The sequence below is a fragment of the Amblyomma mixtum genome, chromosome 5 (genome assembly GCF_055824585.1).
Source record: "Amblyomma mixtum isolate Tamu chromosome 5, ASM5582458v1, whole genome shotgun sequence".
In the NCBI taxonomy this organism is placed as follows: domain Eukaryota; kingdom Metazoa; phylum Arthropoda; class Arachnida; order Ixodida; family Ixodidae; genus Amblyomma; species Amblyomma mixtum.
This window is the reverse complement of record NC_143016.1, coordinates 189,649,451-189,671,067: the sequence shown is the minus strand read 5'-3', so window position 1 is coordinate 189,671,067 and position 21,617 is coordinate 189,649,451. Positions and strand designations below refer to the sequence as shown.

Genomic DNA, 21,617 nt, shown 5'->3' with positions numbered 1-21,617 from the left:
GCGGGGCCGCTTTTACTCTTTTTGCTGAGCGCACCGCCGCCCCTGGTGTGCGGCCATCACTCACGGTTAGAGTGAGTGATTTTCCAGGGGGGTGCAGCCGCCCCCCCTTGCCCCCCCTCCAGACGCCCATGATGGTTTTCCTTTCCTGGGCTCTGTTAGTACCACCCAAATGGCGCAGCTTCAGAGGGCGGACACGGAGTTGGCGCCGCTCATCGATTACCTCGAAGGCAGTGAAGCTCCCATTCCGCGTGTTTTTCTTCGAGGGCTTCACACCTTCACTTTACGGTCTGGTGTTCTCTACAAACGCAACTTTGCCAACAGCGAAGAAGTGTTCCTACTCGTCGTACCATCACAGCTGCGGTCTGAGATCTTGAGTGCCTGTCATGATGCACCATCCGCCGGCCACCTTGGAGTCAGCCGTACACTCGCGCGGATTAGACAAAAGTATTATTGGCCCAGGTTACTCCCATCGGTGCGGGCCTACGTCAAAACATGCCGTGAATGCCAACGTCGGAAGACTCCTCCATTGAAACCGGCCGGATTTCTTCACCCCGTCGATCCACCGAAGACCCCTTTCCATCAAGTGGGCATGGACCTCCTTGGCCCATTTCCGAAGTCTTCGTCTGGAAAGCGTTGGATAGTCGTTGCGACTGACTACCTCACACGGTACGCTGAGACCACGTCTCTTGCCAAGGGCACTGCTGCTGAAGTGGCGCAGTTCTTCGTCCACAACATTGTCTTGCGTCATGGAGCACCCGCCGTTGTTATTACTGACCGGGGAACTGCTTTCACGGCCCGCTTAACCCAGTCCGTGATGACTCTGACGCACACGAGCCACCGACGTGCTACGGCGTATCACCCGCAGACAAACGGGTTGGTAGAGCGACTCAACCGCACACTAGCCGACATGCTATCAATGTACGTTGACGTCGAGCATCGAACTTGGGACGCCATTCTGCCGTACGTAACGTTTGCGTACAACACCGCCCTGCAGGAAACAACCCGACTGACCCCCTTTCAGCTTGTCTTCGGTCGCCAGGTGACCACTCCGTTGGATGCTATGTTGCCCGTCGACCCTTACTGCGACTCTGACGCTGACATCGACGTATATACCTTCGTTCAGCGTGCTGAGGAAGCGCGTCAACTGGCCCGCCTGCGCATCCACCGTCAACAGGAGGCTGACGCCACTAAGTACAACTGTGGACGCCGTTTCGTCAGTTATGCTCCCGGCGACCTTGTGTGGATTTGGATACCTGTTCGTCGCCGCGGGCTCTCTGAAAAGCTGCTGCGCCGATACTTCGGCCCTTACGAAGTAGTGCGCCGCATCAGTGATGTGACTTATGCAGTTGCTCCCGCCCCGACAGCTTGTTCATCGCGCCGGTCGCACCGAACTGAAGTCGTACACGTTGTTCGCATGAAGCCTTACCACGACCGGCTACCTGACTGAACTGCGGTCCACTGCAGCTGTGTTCTACCCTTTCGCTGACTTTTCACTCCCAGCCGCATCGTGTCGATGCTGCAGAAGAGGGGGGCAGTGATACATGCATTCGAAGAAGAGACAGAAGTAGCGCATGCGCTAGAAGAGGAAGAAGTTAGTTGGCTCTCTCGCGCGCGCTCGAACCACTAGGGGACCGCCGCAGGTTTTTCGTCTCTGCGCGGGTGTTCTTTTTGGCGTTGCACGCTACAATATTTAGTATGTGTACGGCCCTGAAACGCCTGGAAAACAAGAAAAAGCGTCACTATCGGGCAGCAAAGCGGAACCCAAGCCAAGCATCATGGGAAAAGTACTACACTGCCGAAGCTGATTACCTTGCTGCTATCCGCAACGCAAAACACACCTTTTTCCACTCCGACTTGCCAAATATGCTAATACACAACCCTAAAAAAATTCTGGCACGTAGTAAACCCGAAGGATACACGTACAATCGTTCTTACTAACGATATGGGTCAAACCATCAGCGATTGTGAATGTGCTAACATTTTCAATAGAGCCTTTTCAACTGTTTTTGCGAAAGAGTGTGATTTACCTGCTAACGCCTTCATAAGTTCCTTCACAGCGTAAACCATGGATCCAGTTTCTTTCTTCGCAGATGGTATATCATCTCGTATCGAAAATATCAAGCTAACGTCATCAGCCGGGATCAATGAAATTAACTCGAAATTTCTGAAAAATACTAAGCACATTTCCGCGGCCTACTTATCACTATTGTACTCTCAGTCTCTCTCTTCAGGTAACATACCGGATGACTGGAAAGTGGGAAAGGTCGTCCCAATCTTCAAGTCTGGTAACAAAAACTCGCCCTTAAATTATCGACCCATTTCCCTAACAAGCATTTCTTGCAAAATCATGGAGCATGTAATTTATTCTCAAGTCATGAACTTTCTCGATTCCAACAATTTATTTCATTCATCACAACATGGCTTCCGTAAAAACCTTTCCTGTGAGACACAACTGGCTACATTTGTTCATGACTTACATGCTAACCTTGATTGCAACCAACAGATTGATGCTATTTTTTTAGATTACGCAAAAGCCTTTGACAAAGTACCACACCAGAGATTACTACTTAAGCTCTCTTACCTAAATATTCACCCTAGCATTCTAAACTGGATTAAGGAATTTTTAACAAATCGAACCCAATTTGTCATAGTTAATAACGAATTTTCTGATTACATTCCAGTAACCTCAGGCGTCCCCCAAGGATCAGTGCTCGGACCGTTATTATTCTTAATATACATTAATGACTTGCCCCTTCACGTATCATATCACATTCGTATGTTCGCAGATGATTGCGTCATTTATCGTACTATTAATAACTCTTCCGACCAAGAAGCCCTCCAGACAATATATAGCTCAAATCCCAATAGAAGCAGTTAACTCATTTAAGTACTTAGGAGTCACGCTATCTTATGATTTATCTTGGCGCGCACATATTTCTAATGTAATATCATCCGCGAATAAAACACTAGGCTTTTTGAAACGTCACTTACGCCACGCTCCCCAACAAGTTAAACTCCTGGCTTACCAATCGCTAATCAGACCGAAACTAGAATATGCATCCCCCATATGGAATCCACATCAAATATACCTCATAAATGCCCTCGAATCCGTCCAGAACCGTGCCACTAGATTCATCCACAATACCTATTCATACCAAGTCAGCGTGTCCACCTTATCAGCCCTTGTTATTCGTCGCCGCATTGCAAGCCTAAACCTGTTTCATAAGTTCTTTTACAGCACCCACGGTTACGCAGGCTATATCACATCACCAGCTCGCATATCGCATCGCACTGGCCATATTCTTCAAGTTGCCCGGCCTCGGACCCATACGACCACGTTCGCTGCCTCCTTCTTCCCCCGAGCAGCATTAGATTGGAACGGCCTTTCCCACAGCATCGCCGCTATCACCTGCCCATCCAACTTTTTCAAAGCACTAACAGATCATATTGTATGTTGAACCCACATGGCAACCATTGTACTTATTTTTCTGTATAATCCACCCCTTATGTAATACCCCTACGGGGGTCTTTAAGGTAATAAACTGAACTGAACTGAACTGAATGGTTGGTCCTGCTTGCGGAGTGGGAGGAGGGTCGCCATTACGTAGGAGTATTCAAGTTGCATGTCTAAGTCGACCTGGTTGGCTGTATAATTTATATGGATGCATAGACAAGACGAGGGGTCCTGCTGGAACGTCGTGTAATTTGTTAGTGTGGCGCCTTTCCCTGGCTGTTGGAAGGCAACCACGGCTGGCAAAACGCTCAAAGTAGCTACTCAAAGGCAACGGCGAAGTAAATCAAGCCGTACTGTCAGCGGTCGCACCAGTGGCGCCATCTCGTTTGTCGACCGTGTAGATTCGGAAAAAAAAAGGGGGGGGGCGGGGGGGGGGGGATGTTTTGCTTGATGTTTGAAGCGTTTGAAGACTGTCCTTCACCAAAAAAATTGAAATTTAGTGGAGTTTTGGCCAAATACGTTTATTTTGATCACCGACAAAGCAGTTGAAAAAGCGCCTTCAAACCTCTGCGAAACAACCCGACTTCCCTCCCTTGCCGAATCTTCACGGCTAACAAACGAGATGGCGCCACCAGTGTGATTGATGACAAAACAGCGTGATTTTCTTCGCCGTCGCCGCAGACGATGCGATTATGCGGCTTTTTTTTAATCGATTCAGGTAAGCAACCCAATCAAATGTAGCATGAAACAAACCTGCCGACCAAATACCATTTCGGTGCTAAATTTTAGCTAGAACAATGCATCCGTTTAGCTGGGATAAGTATTCTAAGGCGTGCGTTTATTTTCGCTACACGCGATATAAGCAACTGTATGGCTGCATACATCTTATTGAAGCGGCCTCCGAAAAAAAGAGCGTCTCGGAGGCCACGTGTGAACTCATGAAGCGACAGCATTCTGGGAGTGGTGGGCACGTTAGGCTAGGATGCATCGGGACGTTCAACTAATCTTGTATGGGACACTGCAATGACACTTCCTGCGCACCGGCGCTTGGTTAGTATATATTAACTCTGACTCATAGTTGACAATATATATTTATATGCCAAACACTTTTCATCATATAATTGTCATCGACATCTTCAGCACCACTCTGCCATCTTGCGGAGGAACACCAAAGCTTACTTTTGCGAGAGTCATATATACTCTTGACTTTTGCGTTTGGTCGCTGTACGCGCTACCTGCGCACTGTGTTCGGTGGGCGCTTGAGTCAACTTGTAGAAGATGGCGTCGCGAGTGTGTAGTGTGTTCTCTTCCATTGGTATCGTTGTGACTTTGTGTCTTTGCGTGTTCCTCAGCGTGGAAACTAACGGTAAGTGACGTGTTGATTGTAAAGTTATACTGTGTCAAGTAACGAGCCCTGGCGACGCGCACACCCATCGAAGAACTTTCCGACTACTCGGAAACCTCTGCGTGCGTACGGATAGCTGTGAAAAAAAGTGACGCAAATTTCCATGCGCTTAACCAATATCTAGAATGATCTACATTCTAGCAGAAAACAAGATGAGCCGTCGCTGTAGCCCGAGTCATCCGTCGTCGTTGCTTACATGCTACGGTTGGCGCACTAACTAGATCGAGACCGGAAAGGCCGTTTCCTGTAGCAGTGTCATTTCCGTATTGGTGTCACAAGATTCGTATGAAACGCGCCGGAGTCTCGTGTTCGCTCTCCTTGCTGCATTTTATTTTTCTCCGCGCTATGTCCCATGCGTGTGTAGCAAGGCAGTTGCACGGAGATCGATCGAGCGACCGCTCAGTGGTTGACTGCGATCTTTCTTGCAACGTGCTTTCAGCTGAGATCGGCGCCTCGGTGAACGTCGTCATCCGCTCGAGTTTTCGACCTCGAAGTCGCCTCTGGCGGCGCGGGGAAGTCGCGGTTCGGTGGTTGGCCTTCGGCGACGCGGTGAACGACTGCGCCGAGCGGGACGCTCCCTTTTGTCAACAGCTGTTTGCCAGTGGCGCGGTAGCACGCTGGCGTTGCGCGCTCTTGTAGGCGCCGCAAAGCGCGCTGGCACAGCGAACGGACGCCGACGGTTGCTGTCGATTTCGTCGGCCGACAAGGACGACCTTGCCGTGTGTGCACGACGGGCGTGCGAGGGCGTCGGGGCTTCTATTCGAGGCGCGGCTACCTGCGCGTTGTGCACGAAGCAGCCTTTTCCTCGACGCGGCTGCTGGACGGCGCCCTCCTTTTCCTTTGTCGCGAATCCGTGCCTCATTTGGGTGGCTTCACCGCGGATAGCAGGAAAGATTCCGGGAGCTTCGCTATCTCCCCTGTTTCTGCCGCTATCAGCGCGTTTAATTGAGGCTCGTTGGCGCGTCTCACGTGTCGGACAGTCGCATCCTCTTCCCGCTTCTCAGTTGCATGCGTCTCGCGCCCTTCTGGTCTTCGCTTGGCCACAGTTGACGTTGCGCCACCCTTGCGTAGGCATAAGGTCTCCTCGATTTGGCTGCACACTCTGCACTAGTTCACAAAAGTGCCGTGCCAGTGCAGTGCCACGGCGCGAGTGTAGCCTGACACTAGTGCACTCAGTGCAGCGGCCAAATCGAGTGCAGAAACGTTCGTCTGCTGCGGCCGTGTATTGGTGTTTGTCGCGTGGTTTGACACATCGTAGGATTGTGCTAGCTGTATTGAACACTGCGCATTTGTTCGAAGTGGCGCACCTCGTAGAGTGGCTCAGTGGTTATGGTACTCGGCTGCTGACCCGAAAGACGCGGGTTCGATACCGGCCGCAACGTTCGAATTTCGATGGAGGCGAAATTCTAGAGGCCCGTGTACTGTACGATGTCATTGCACGATAAAGAACCCCATATGGTCGAAATTCCCGGAGTCCCTCACTTACGGGGTATCTCTCATAGCCTTAGTTGCTTTGGGACGTTAAACCCCATCAACTAAACCAAACCATCATGGAGTGGCTCAAAAATTTGTGAATTCCAAAAGTGGTGAAGAATTTGACACTGTCCTTTCCATCGCAATGGGCAGAGTGGTGCAGGCCGGTCGACCGTCACCAATTCAACGGGTACTTTGAAGAGGCAACAAACTTTGAATTCGAGAGGTAACTCAGGCTTCTGCTTGAGGCGACCTTTCACAGTTCATACACGTGATTCAGGCTGTTGCCATCCTATCGAAAAGTGACTGCCGCAATTACAGAAGGAAAGAGTTGCCTGATAACTCTGACTATATTTGAACTCAACAACTCGCGTTCCCTGTCAGCGGGCAGTGATGACTGAGTGACTCTCATAGATAACTGGCAGTCCATCACTGCTGTTGCGATCACCCAAGTATTAAAAGAACACCTCATCATCTGCCTCTTACGCAAATGCTCTGTCGTGCTGAGAGTAATAATAATATCTGCACAAAAAAAAGACATGATGTGAAGCAACATGCGAGGCTGGACAGAAAGATGAGAACCCATATACGCAGTGCGCCATGCCAGCCAGTCGCTTATGCACATACACACATGTGTGCATATACACACGTACACGCACCGTCATTTCAGCTGTTTAGTGAGAGCGCGGTGCAGATGCCACATCTAGTACGGGTACACAGCCGTCTCAGCAATGGTCTCAACGCCACTCACTAAAGCAAGCATGGCCACGGAGCCGTCTGCTACGGAACATGCCAAGCACCTTTCACTACTTGCACGAGAAGAGAACTTGCCAGGAGGCTGGTGCAGGAAAACTCGTGCAGCACGAAGTCAAATCAAGTGCCGAAGTGCAGGTGGCGCTAGCTGCACTGGCAAATCGAAGGCGCGAGTGCAGCACCTCTTGAACTGGTGCAGAAAGTGCAGTCAAATCGAGGAGACCAATAGTTTACGCTTCACTGCTATCCTTTTTTTACTTTTCTGGGGGTTGGACGCGCACTGTGCTGACCATGACTCGCTCATCTCGCCAGTATAAGGTGCCAGCCATTATGTTCATGCCTGTCTCTCTTGGGATGTGCAGTGCTTGCAATAAACCCTTGATGAGACACACACCATTGCTGATTAGCGATGCATACGCAGTCCACCAGGGTGCCTGGCTGCTGCAGTTTTGCAGCTATTGCTTACTAGTTTCTCTTTCAACTGCCCACTTCCATAGTGCTCAAATGGGAAGCGTGGCAGGCCAAGGCTTTTTTAAACCCTTAATGGTAAACGGGTACTGTTCATGCCCTCCTGAGATCCAGGGTGTGAATTGTCACTAAATTTATCTAACAGTTAGGGTATGATAAGCTGGTTTCGAAAACAGAATTGAATATCTTTTTGCTGTGCTTCCAACTTTTGGCTGGGTCCTGGGAAATGGAACAGTATAGAGAAAAGTATGAAATTTTGAAGGCACAGAGGGATGTTAGAGCCTACTCTTTCATGAAATAATGCGGGCTAAAAATGCCTTATAGTGCCTGTTGAAATACATATAAATTGGTCCGATTTTTTTGGTGGTCACCATAAAATGTGCTTACGCTGACTCTCGCCTATTTGAGGACTCCTGAGGGGGAGAGATACAATACGATTTTGACCACTCTCACTAAATGAAAGCACAAGTCCTAAATGTATCTGAAAAACAGTGCTTTAAGCCTTTGTACCACCTTCCGTGGCTCCCACACCTGTGATTCCACTGCCCAATATATTGGGCAGATTTTCCATTCTTGGGTCTCGGGAGGATACTGAGAGTATTATTCATCTGCATTACATAGCCTGCTGTCTTGTTGACCTGTAGCTGTCAGTTGCGTTTGATGCGCAATACTGGTAGCTGAAGTTTGCACAGGGAGAAGAAGACAACAGTTTGCAGTCGAGCTATTTGGTGAATGTGCTGAAAAAACTCGTTGCATAAAACGGGGCAAGGAAGAGGCGACACAATGTGGGGCACTCTCTGCAACTCACTCTTTATTCTGCACACAGCAAAGTTGAAGAAGCCAAAGAGGTGAGGGTGAGAAACAGCAAGACTGAAAAGAAAAAAATGCACACATATAGACAAAATTCACAAGAAGACGCACAGTGGGTGTAGGGGAAGAGAGAAATGGAGGTCAATGGCACAAGAGATTAGCCAACCCATGGCAGTTGCTGACTTGCCAGAGAGCAGTGTCGATGGTGGCACCACGATTAAACGTGAAGATTTCCACAGACTTTGTGTCCTGTGATGTCATTTGCAACAGTTGCCAAGATCAGGCAGACAAAAAAAAAAGCATAAGGTCTTTCGTCAGCCAGCTTCTTGAAAAATCTCTGAAAATGTGCTTAGTTCGGGCCTAGGAAACACTTTGAGGTCATAAAAAGAAAGGTGTGATCATGGCCAGACAAGTTTTCTGGTGGCTGCTGTGACAATGGCAACAAGTGTGCCACCCACAGAACATAAATGAAGAGCTCAATTGCATTATACTGACAGAATCCCCCTTATACTTGCACAAACTTTGCAGTCAGTGCTTTCATTGAAAGGAAGTGAAGAAAACTGGCTACGATGTTTAGTGCACATGCGTTGTTCTCGATAGGCTGTGTGTGTAGCCAATATCTTAAGGTCCAGAAAGCTACCCCCAAGATTTTACTTCGCATGGCAGGGGCTCTGGCTGCACTTGTATCAGTCTTTTCGGGGCGGGTTTTTTATCTTTGCCTATGTGAACTTTTCCTTTCAAAGCAATAAAATTAGTTGGTGTCCTCCAGTCTCGTCAACCTCATCTCTTGTTCGGGTCTTTTGTGTTAGCGCAATTTGTTGTCAATTCATAACTATGAAACAACTCACCCAGCGAGAGGTACTTCTGAGATAGTAGACATGTCTTCTGCATACTTGGGCAGGATTAGCAGGATTGCATCCTTTTGATAAAAGTTCTTCCTATGCAGGGGCAAAAGAAAGGGTGTTATAACCTTGTCAAGCATGTAAAATAAGTGCTCTTAAGAATAGGGTCCCTTGCTAAAAGTGCACTCTCCACAGTGTGCACTCAGGTTGGAGCGCGTTCACAGAACACACTGTGAGGGCTGAGTACGTAACCTTGGTAGCAGTGATTGATGTTCTGGATATAAAATGTAATATATAACAAAACTTGAATACAAGCTCATTTTACCTGTTCCATATATTTTTTTTCATTTGTGGAATAGTTTTGTGATAGCGACCACCAAAACAACACATCGCTGAGGTGCACTGTAGTCCACCATGTTGTTTGTTGTCTGGATTGTGGATGTGCTAGGCACCTGGAATAGGGAAGACCGACCACTGAAGCTCCACATCTATCTATCCCCCACCCCCTACTAATACTCCTGTCAGACTAGCCACTTTAATGTCATTCTCATCGAATGACATTAGCACCTAATGTCATTAATCGGCTGCTACACAGGAACATCTATTGTCATTAGGTTCGGATGACATTCGCCGCCGAATGAGTTGCGGGAACTCATTCGCATTCGATCTCGAACCGAATGCCTACTCTGGACTCTAGGTACGCAGCAGAAACAAGCGACGAGAAAAACAATGAGTGCACTGCCAAAGTTAGAAATTGTATTTATTTAGTTCTAAAAAAATGTTAATTTTGGTGTGAACCTGTTCACACTAGAGGCTTTTGTGGATAGCTACTACTCTCGGTCTCAGCGGCAGCCAATGGCAGCGGCCGAGCGTGAAGCAGGGCCTTTCTCGCAACGGTCCATCATTTTGGGTTGCGTGTTTTGTGCTGGTTGGTGCTCCATGTTCGTTTAGCTCGAAAGTACGTAAAGACGTAACTGAACTGTTCACCTTTTGGAAGTCATTTCCACTCTCCGTGCGCCTGCGCGCGCCGCCGTGTCAGCCATTTTGTTTGTTTACATTTATCAAATATGTAGTTGACTTTGTACTTGGCTTGGCATCGGGTGTCTAAAGTGCTGCTGAATGGCTGGAAATACTATTTTAAGCTTATAATATCGACCACATATGTTCTCACTCGCTCTTGAAACATTGCGAAACAATTTCAAACATTTTCATGCGCGCTGATGCCTTTCAATTGTACTATTTTTTTTTCACTGATCGTCACTGCCATCATTTTCGAATTGCATTAATTTTTATCGTGTAGCACCAAAATAGACCGAATGACATTCGCCGCATCGAATGCCATTCGATTCGAATGACATTAAATCTTCTAGTCTGACAAGGGTATAACTCTTCCTTTTGCAACAATAAATGTTTTTACTACATAACTCTTCCTTTTGCAACAATAAATGTTTTTACTACTACTAGGCACCTGTCATGATTTTCTACGCTATTACCACAAAACTAATCTAATGCACTCGTGGCCGAATATTAAGTTATGTTCATATTTATGTGCTCTACTGCTCCAGAAGAGCATAATTCTGAAGGATACGCTTGCAGGTTGTCGTTTTGAAAAATTTTGTTTTTAGCCAGCTGTCATTTTGTTGTCTGCAAGCGCACTCTGCTTTCCTGTTTAGCACCGCGTAGCATCAAGTATAGTGCATGCTTGACACGGGTATTTATTTATTTTTTATTTATTTGCAGATACTGCAGACCATACATATACATGGTCCAGGCAGGAGGGTCATCTGTGACAAAATGGAAGTTCACACATAACAAGCATATGACATACAGAAAACAAAAGCAAAAATATTCATAACGAACGAAATATAATTAGCAACACAGGAATTGACACTCTAATTCCTTAATAGTGTCTCTTGCTGCGAAAGTGTGCAAAGGCAAGGAATTCCACTCATTTACTCTTCTCGGAAAAAAAAAAACTGTTTAAAGGAGCGAGAGAGCGAGGGTGTATGTGCCTGGTCTTTCTAGCACAATGTGGCTTTATGCAGTCCGGCAAGTTTAATTTCAAATTACCTGACAGGCAGTTGTGCAAGAATGTGAGCCGACTGAATTTTCGACGAGGCTCGATAGAGTCTATTCTATGTTGCTGCCTCAACAAGGAAGGAGAATCAAATCTTTTATATTTACTGAAGATGTAGCATACAGCTTTTCTCTGAACTCGCTCGAGTTGCAATAAATCTTTCTTACTATGTGTATCCCTTGGCAGCTATGGGAAGTGCACACAGAGGTGAAGAGCCACAGTAGTGCCTAATTATTTTCTGCCGGTGGTCCTCTGTGTTTAAACAGCACAAACAACTTTGCAGGTCGCTGTCAGAGCGTACCTCTAGTCCTTGCCACGAAAAAGAGGATCCCAATGGTTGAGATTGTGTAAACCAGATGAGAGAGTGGTGGGCTGTGGTGCTGTACATATCTTAAACAATGTACATATCTGTACATGTGTACATCTGTATAATTATGTACATATCTTAAACAGAGCCACAGAGCTTTTACAGCACGCTGGTCTTCATACTCATGACAAGTAGAGCAAAGCTGCAGCGTTTGAAATGTCTTTGTTTACTTCTTCACAACTCGTTCTAGCTTAATTTTTCAGACTTTTTAGATATTAGTAGGGCCCGGAAATTTAGGCACTAAAGAACCCCGAAATAGGCAGGCATCTAGGCTCTAAAAAATATTGAAATAGGCGCTATAAAGCAAAAATAGGCGCTTTGAATAATACTCTCTATTCATATGTACAAGATTTGTAAACCAAGCACGGAGCGTACGAAGTCCTGAACTGAAGCAATAAAGCGCATTATCAGGTTTTCGAACTTGAAGCTCCTTCGGTTTTCGCTAAGCATAGCTTTATACTTTAAAAGGCTTCTTTTGACATCACATTAAGTTAGTGGCGCGTAGAAAGTCTCTGATTTGGGAAATTGTTTCTCGGCATCTATATTTTGCTACCAATTGTTGCATCTTCGTAGAAGCAGTAGATACCTTTCCTTCCAGTCCCTGAAGTGCTGCGGGTACTTCTGCCACTACCTTCAACGAGCCTTTTCCAACTTTGTCATCTTTTCCGACAATTTTGAGAAGTTTGCACTAATGTATGTCAGGTCTCTTTCCAAACTCGTCTCTTGCTACACTTCGAGATAAACAGTTCGTTACACTGCGTTCAAGTTACAATTCGAGAAAAACGTTCGGCGAGACCCGCGCCCTTTGTGCGTGCATTGGTGCGCGCCTTTCACTGCAATTAGACAGATGTCTCACTATTGAAAAACGGCACCAAGGACCAAAGTGCCGGATTTAGGCATTTATAGGCAGAAAATGCGGTTAAATAGGTAGTATTTACTAAAAAATGACAAAAAGGGAGGCAAGTGCAAAAATCCCCCGTTTAGGCATTTATAGGCATGTTTAGGCAAATGCCTAAATTTCCGGGCCCTAGATATTAGAGACACGCGCCAAACCAGACATACACTCAAATAGGATACAGGAATTTTCTTGCAGTAACAGCTCGTTCTGGTATTCTTAATTTCCGCAGTCCTTACGCGAATGAAACGCTTTGCAACCATGTATTACTGCACAGCCAACATTGGAAAAATTTGTTGTGCTCGCTGAAAAGGCAGTTCTTTCTTATGCACATTGCTGACTCTGTTCCCTCATGTGTACTTGTTTTCTGTTATTTCCTTCATTTTTCAACCCACTGCTGTAATGGCCCCTCGGGGTTGGCAGTATTCCAAAATAAATAAAACAAGGAGGAAGCCCATGATATGTGGCAGGGTGTCTTTCAAGGGGAGCACTGGACCACCTTGTTAGGACTCACATCCACACGACCTTCCTCCAGTGTTTTCTTTTTCCAAAAAAAAAAAAAAAAAGCCTTGGGAGCTACTACATGGTGTGGGGAAGGTAAAACTTAAGGAGCCACCTCACCTGCTTACACTTTTGCTTGACCTTTTGTCTAACTGAACATTCTCGGTAAGGGTTGGGAACAGTCTCCCAGATGTCCAGGGAATTGTGTGCCCCGAGGCAGGGTCCTGAGTGTGGAGCTTTTCTTTATCAAAATAAACTCCGTTGTTGGAGTGATGCCCTGTTGTGTTTATATTGATGGTGCCCTGATATGTTTTGCACCCAGCACCCTTGCTGACTGTGAATGGCAACTGCAACCAGCTGTTAACAGAATAGCTCAATGTAATTGAAAAATGATGTTTAAGAATTTTCAGATGAAAAACTGCTTGTGTTTGCTTTTGCCAGAAATGATATATATTGTTGACTCTCTCCAGGTTGTTCACACAAAGACGGCAGTGAATGTAGAGTACAGGTTTCCGCATGTCATTTTTGAACCTGAAATTGATCATAAACTTCATGTCAACGACTTGAATGTGCACACATTCTGTGCTCGACTGAGGCACTGTGGTGTGCAGCTCTGCATGCCACAGGGCACTGTAAACCAGACGCTGTTCACCGGAAAACAATTGCGACTATAGCTTCCAGTGCTTTCCAAACTCCTGTCTGAATTCTTTTGCATCGAGCATTTGTAGCCTTCACTTTATACAGTACCTGTATATATTCCTCCTAACGAGGTGCTTGCTCCTGTTCCTAGGTGATCATCCCTTACAATACAACAAAGGAAGTAAATTGCACCAAGTGCTAAAAAACACGTTTCTGAAAGTTATTTTTTTTTATTTATTTATTCAAGACAATAATACAGAAATATTGTCTTATGGGGGCGTGATTAGAGGCAGGAAACTGCTTGACGAGGTCACGCCACCTGGGGACAAATCGCTGTCAGCACTACGGCACAGATCAAAACAGCATAAGTAACTTTTTACGAAACTGAGCAAAATTGAGAATAAATTTGCTTTCCTTTGCATAATACAGCGTGATTTGAAATTAGGATGAAGACAGACAGGCAAGCAGTGCTCATCCTTGTCTCTCTGCCTTCATCTTAGTTTCAAATGTCGCTGTATTACTTAATGAATTACAACTCACCCAAGCTTCATTCCCCCCCCTCCCCCCTTTTTTTTTTACAGGGACAAAATACAAAATAGGTATACAATTCTACTTGCCATGCATGGTTACAAGGCATGTTTAACATAAATACATATACATGATTGAACTTGACACATGAAAACAGAATTTTTGGTTATTCTAAATCATCTGCCTCTTCTTAAGTGCTCCGAAATGCCACCACAGGTACACTGTGTATTACACTCATAGTGACACCTAAGGGAGTGGGCTTCTCACGAAACAAAAAAAAAATTGCAGTGAAAGGTTTTCGATGAGGTGCTTGAATGCTAGTGGGCTGATGATGTGACAACATCTGTGTGCAGTCCACTCCAGTCCTGTGCCATGCGCAGGAAAAATAACTGCTGAAAAGTCGCAGTATGGCCGGGGGGGGGGAGCAGCGGGCAATGCGGTGGGCTCTTTTCGTGTACAATTTATCCAAAGACACAGAATTAAAAAACGGAAAAAGGCAAAGACCAGCTACTCCATTGTGTGAGGTTAGAGTGAGCAAATTCATTTCAGTTTTGAATGCTGAGATGCTTGAATTGTTGGAGTAATTGTCAGAGTGAATCTTGTAGTGTGGTTCTGAACCGATTTGTAGGCTTTAGTAGCTGCATTCGATTCAGCCGTGGTTCTCTGCACCGCCGGAACCGGTTCACGGTGCGCTGCACCAAAGCGCTCGATTCACAGCGCTCCCTGCACCACCGTCCGCAATTGATTTTGGTGCAGTCGTGGTGCCGCTTCGGTGCAAAGAACCGCGGCACCGTCAGAGACGGAGGTGCAGGATAGTGGTGCACGTGTTTGACGGCGTAAGCAGACGACGCGCGCAGCCGACGTTTTCTTTGTTAACATCAATGGCCAACTAAAGGAAGTTTTTCCCGTTTCTCGCGACAGCCTGAACAGCCTCTTGAATTCGAAGCTGAAATACCTAGCTACTACGCTTTCGTAGTAGTTGGGGATTCTGTTGCGGTCTGTCCGAACTGTGTTGCTGCAAAAGAAAGCACCACGTCGGCTTCCTCATCTTCGCTGTCTGACGACTCAGAAAATCCCATAAAAGTGGATTCGGCGATGTCGTAGTTCATGACTCCACGAGACACGAAAAACAGACGCGACACACCGCAACACAACACACCACGACGGACGAGAACCGGATAGCAGACGACAAGGCCTGTGCGTGCAAGCGCTCGATTGAAAATCTCCGCACCTGATTTGTGACGCTGCTGACGCGCTGCACCTGCACCAAGAAACGTGAATTGCACCGCGCCGGCACCAACGGAACTTTTTCAGAATTAGTGCAGAGAACCAGTCCTGAATCGAACAGACCTAGTATGGTTATTGTGGTGTGGGTAAAGAATAGCATTAGTATGCTCCAGCTTGAGTTGTGCAAACATTTGCAAAGCAACCTTTTTTTATAGAGGGTGGAGCAAAGGGGAGATTGCGGTGCACATAACCTAGAGCACGGTTCGCAGAATTTATAATGTGGTCAACATAGCATGCCCAAGTTAGGTCACATGAAATCTGCCTACCGAGATATGTGAACAATTCACTTGTTGTGATCTGGATGTCATTGATACTATAAATAGGCCCAACACACTTACGACGACAGTGAATACACATGAACACAGTTTTAGAGACATATAATGACATTAGCCAAGTGGGGCAATATCAGGAGCTAAGTAACAACAGTGGTCTAACAACTGCTCAACTTCATACCAATGCCTCTGTGTACATTACTGAGCGTGAAAAGTGATTCTTGTGGTGCAACATTCATGTAATGACTACATTTAAAAAAACGCGTTATTGACCAATACCTGTAGTCTTGTGGTGACCATAGGCAATGTCCTTTCAAACAAAACTCTCACTGAAAGTCAGCTTTCCCTAAACTTCACAAGTGTAAGCATGTGAAAAGTGAAGTGTAACCTTCTGCTGGGTTGCTAGCCATGTAGGGATTACAGGAAATGAGCAGGCAGATAATGCAGCACGCAAAAGCTTAAAACGTACCGTTTTGCTATCTTTTTCATGCTCGATATATCCGGCTTCGACTGTACATCAAAATTAAGTCTCATCCCTTCTCAGGGTAAAATTAGCCGCGTCAAGATGGTGACCAGGACTAAATGGCTGTCACACTGGGTTGCACATTGTAACAAAGCAACAAGCTATGGCTTATTAAACCAGTTTTGAAAGAGTGGTGCAGCTGAAACCAAGAAAACTTGCCAAATTGTCCTTGCAAGGCTCAGATTGAGCGTATGCATTCAACTTGCAAGTTTCCTGTGCAGGATGTGGACCAACCCGCTTGTGAGCAGTGCACAAGCACACTGTTCGGTTAACGTTTTCTCATCTAATGTCCGTCTCACTACTCAGAATGGCCTCATTGCTTTAATCAGATCTACCGGGGGGCCGCCGCGGTGGCTCAGTGGTTATGGTGCTCGGCTGCTGTTCTGAAAGACGCGGGTTCGATCCCGGCCGCAGCGGCTAGAATTTCTTTCGAGGAGAAATTCTAGAGGCCCGTGTGCTACGCGATGTCAGTGCACGTTAAAGAACCCCAGGTGGTCGAAATTTCCGGAGCCCTCCACTACGGCGTCTCTCATAGCCTTAGTCGCTTTGGGACGTTAAACCCCATAAACCAAACCAAACCAGATCTACCGGGAGCATGTCTCACTGTGCCCAGAATTTTTCTCTGTGATAAGCCGCTCATTCTATACAAGCAGTTTTTTTAATTTTTGAGCGGCATTGTGCAATCCCTCTAATTACATTTTTGACAGCTGTCGACATTTTGTTCTAGTTTTTAAACTCGGGTTATAGACCTTTGTGTTTATCAAACATAATTCATGTCACCTGGTGTTAGGTCGGGGACAAAAGTCTCTGGACCACGTGTTTCTCAAACGAAGCTGATAGCTCTGCTATTAGCCGGCGAATGGAGACCACACTTGTGGAGATGAAAGTCAAAGTTTTGTTCTTTCATCTTCACAAGTGTAGTCTCCAGCCACTGGCTAATAGTAGAGCTATCGGCTTCGTTTGAGGAACACGTAGTCCAGAGACTTTTGTCCCCGACTGTACATTATGTCCTTTGTTGCCATTGCAACACTAGACCACCACTAGTGCTGGTGCTGTTCATGCATCTTGTGATGAATAATTTGGCTGTTCTTATAGGAACATTACAGGAGTGCAAAAAAAAAGGACAGAAATGAAGTGAACTCTCATGTTCCCATTTTTGCTCTCCAATAATGCCAGCTGAGCAACTGCTACCCCGATTAGTCACCCTTGTCACGCTTACAGGACCGACTTCTCTGGTCACATTTTTATAAAATTCTAGCCGTTGTTCAACAGTCTTCAGTGATCGCATGTCTGTCACTTCAAATAGCCAGGTACAAGCTAGGATAAAGAGGAATCGAAACTGTCAGGCAGCGTGGTGTCTGATAGTACAGCATGCAGACGTACTAAGTTTGTTACATGACCAGTAAATAGCTACGCTTAGTAGTTTCTGCACTGCTATTGGAAATTGCCATTCTGGAAATTGCATGTTAGTGACAGTTAACTTTACCCATTAATGAATAAATGCATCAGTTGTACAGGGCTAAGGAGTTTCCGAAAAGTTGTTAGCTCATTATGAGAGCTGTGAACTTGTGAAAGCAGTCTTGAAACGAATCAGCACGTCATACCTGATTGGGAACTGGAATTTGCTTACCTAGTATTCCAAGGCATTCTATGATCTATTAATTGGCCTAGAATTGTGGCATAGAGGCATATATTCATCATTTTCTAATTTTATTCATAAAACCATAATTTTTTGGGTGTTTCATAGAATAACACTTGTCTAGATAAAAACGTACTGCCTGGATGTGTATGATTCTACTTTACTAGCTTTGCATCTTTCTGCAGATATAGCTGCTGCTGTGGTTGTGGTACTCAGCTGCTGGTGCAAAAAGTGCAGGTTTTGATCCTGGCTACGGTGGTCACATTTCAGTAGAGGCGAAATGCTAGAGGCACATGTACTGTACTTTGGGATATGAAACCTCATAAATTTAACCAAACCATCTTTGTGTAGGTAAAGCTGGAAAAAAGATCACCCTTTTATTTTTTCTAACAGTTGGTAAAATGTAACAAAAAGGCATTTTAGTATATTTAAGGTGATGCGCAGGATGCGTATTTACTTTAATTTTAGCCATGTAGTCAATATAAGTATGAATTTTACTCTTTGCTTGCTAGTTTGGTGCTGCGGTCTGACTCATAATCTTTTCTGCATCTCTCCTGGTACTGTACTTTCGACAACAGTCCACCACACTTGACCGTGTCACAGTGTAACTCACTGGTGACACCCGAGATGCTTCGGGATATCACCGTAGGGTGTAAAATCTGGCCATGCTATCATCACTGAATGTGAACACTGCATCCAAACGGTGATTGGGAGATGGCCAATCAGAGGAAGGCATCCTTTGGTGTGCACTCCCAGGTGACGTAGCTAAACAACTTGCTAGCATTTTTGGTTTGCCTCTGGAGACACTTTTTGAGAAGCTTTGGTTGATTTAGTTGCTGCGAGACAGACTTTGTGGCTCAGAGAACTGAGTTGGCTGAGTATTTGAGTGCCATAGCTCATTCGTCATCTGGCTCTAGTACGCACACCAAGTGTCGGTGTCTTTCAAACACTAAAATGCAGATGTGGTCCAAACAGCTTTATGGCTCTTACAAAATGCAAACGAATGCTTCAAAAATAGCCACCCAGGAGTGAATAAATCATGTGCCATGCACAATGTAAGAAGAGGATAGTGCAAAGCATGGCAGTTTTTGTGAAAACACACTATGTACTTTTTTTCTTTGTCTCACTGCTGAGCTCGAAAAAATTACTAGTTTTGCTGTTAGCATTACTTTTTGCAGCAAAAATGCGAGTGAGGGTATGCTCCATAGAATTAAGGCATGCCCATTCACCGCTTGGCTAGGCAAACCGGGCCATACTGGCTGTACTAAAAAATGGAAAAGCATTTGAGCCGTTAAACATTGTTCGAGAAGGTTTCGACATTACATTGCTTTTTTTTTTTTAATTTTGCCTACCCCATGCCCAAGCTTTCCTTGTTTTCCTCAGCTTGAGTTCTCTTGTCTGCTAGATGTTTCGACGTACTTCATCTAACCTTCGTGTTCTTGTCGGTATCAGAATTGGGCAAGTTGAGTGCACACGTCGACCTATGCTTTCCTGTGAAGCTCACTTCCAGTGCCCTTCCGCAGCCGTGCAGTATGACGTGGCAGAGGGTCGTGCTGCGGAGCTCCTGAGGGACGATGTCGTGCTGCTCCATCGCGCCAGGAGGGGCTCCGGAGTCAGCGAGGTGACCAAGAAGCCCACGCCAGACCTGAAGAAGGTGCCCACCAAGCCACCCTTTGTGAAAACAACCGAGCAGTCCAAGCACTCGGAGGCCCCCTCTGCTGCCGCTCCCGTGCCCTCCAGTGCAGATCCGTCGCAGCTGCCCCCGCAGCAGCAGCAGCAGCAACATGTGGCAAACAGTGTGCCCGCTGAAGCCCCCCCTCTGCCCTCCAATGAGACGGCACCAGCACAGGCAGCGAGCAATGTGTCCTCAACCACGCCAGCAGCGCCCCCGTCAACATCATTCCTCAGTGAGGAGGAGCTGGAGAGCCTCGTGGAGTCTGGCAACGTCACACTGCCCCCAGGTTACCAGAACCAAACGGTGAGGACCAGGAAATCTTTCCTCGCTTGCATCAGCAGGCATGGTAAAGCACACCACTCTGCAAGCATGATAAAGTGCACCGCTCTGCGGGCGAGATCTATTGCTGTAGGCAGAACTTTGCACTATTTGTGTTCACCTAGATCGACATTTGAGGTTAGGATTGCATGGAATCTACACACGGATTATTGATGGCACTTTTCCTTGCCAGGGCTCCGATAAATGTGAGTCCCTGTTTGGAAACATAGGTCAGCTGTCTGAGGCATTCCTCCCACTCGGTGTTCATGCTTGCACTGTCGAAAGTTCTGTCCTCCCAACACTCCTTTGTCTACCAAGCAGCCTCAGAAAATTGCCATGGCTTGCATAAGCAGCTGTCTTGTCTGTTTCTCAAAGGCTTGCTCATGAGAAGCTTTAGTGTGCTGCATGCTAGCTTTGCATGAATGTGCAGGTGCCCACAAATGTTTTTAGAACATGGCAGTATCAAAAAAATTGCTTGGCAATCTAAGCATAGAGCCATGAATTGAAGGGTACGTTTTTCACTTCTCTGCACAACTTGCACAATGCACCCCTCAGAGCCTGGCCTTACTTTTAGGCAGCAGGCAAATTCGGAGTGCACCTGTGTGGCAGTGTCGCCTTCCCGTTTATCTTGAGAACGTGCATACAATCAGTTCACTCGGCCACTGCTTGTGTCATTTGCTCAAACCATCGCAGAAATTGTGGACATAGCTATGACGTATTGTTTGCACATTCAAGAAACCGCAAAAAAGGTTTACTGGGTCCAGCTAGATTGAGATGTTTGGGTCTGAAAATTGCTAATGTGTCATTTTCGTCAAGGACAGAACTTGGACAAGCCACAAAATTGTGTTAACTGTGCTTAATCAAGTGAATTCTTTGCTGGCCATGATTATGTCATCATTTTCATGTGTACTATCATTTTGATGGAAGGTACGGCTAAATTATGAGAGCAGTGCAATGAGTCCTGTAGAGGTACAAAAATGCAAGGCATCACTTGCTTCACATTCCACTCGCCTAGCCTGCATGAAGGCAACATGCATAGCAACTTCAGAAGGAGCTAAGCCAAAGCTGTCAGGGTCATTTAAAGGTGCACTGAAGAGGAATCCGAGCTCATCTTTCTGCCGCGGGAACTTGATCTACATGTTCCCAGCATTCTTAGAAAAATTTGATTTATTGCCCTGTGCGGCAGATTCCTTTAATTAAATTGGATTGACGTCTGGCTCCCGCCTTTTTTCTTTTTTTAATTCCCCACATACGGCACTACGCAGCTAGCCTACTTACCGGAAGATTGAGTTAGCGAGTGCCATCCTGGGGTTGTTTACTAAACTGCAGTGCCAGAGGACCAAACGGGAGAACCGTGCACTTCCAAATTGCTGCGTTGCTTGTGCAGTGGTGATTCCCCTTGTGTCGTTGTCTTTGCCACGCACGTTCAGTCCTCTTCAAGTAAAGGGCCAGCATCTGGGAAAGCAGAGGGGTCCTCCATTTTGTGGGATGTGGGTGTATTTTGTGAACAGTGCATTGCAGGTTTTATGTGAAGCATATTAACGTAGGTTTCGGGCCTTCGCGCGACGCCCGGCGGTGGCCACCATTGACCTTCAAGTGACCTTCAAGTAGGTCACGTGACATGACGTCACGTGATGACGTCACACCGGCTGCAGATGGGGCCTCATATCGCGCCGGCGGTGGCCACCATT

General features: G+C 46.3%; 1 protein-coding gene across 2 annotated transcripts in view; it reads left to right on the top strand.

Annotated features, from left to right (window-relative positions):
- The first annotated feature begins 4,662 nt into the window (after window positions 1-4,662).
- Window positions 4,663-21,617, top strand: part of l(1)G0289 (plexin domain containing lethal (1) G0289) — a 73,839-nt gene continuing 56,884 nt past the window's right edge. For both annotated transcript variants that reach the window (XM_089546502.1, XM_089546501.1), the window contains exons 1-2: window positions 4,663-4,820; window positions 19,457-19,911. In XM_089546502.1, the coding sequence (XP_089402628.1) occupies window positions 4,733-4,820; window positions 19,457-19,911 (543 nt within the window). In that variant the 5' untranslated portion in view covers window positions 4,663-4,732. The remainder of the gene's footprint in view (window positions 4,821-19,456; window positions 19,912-21,617) is intronic.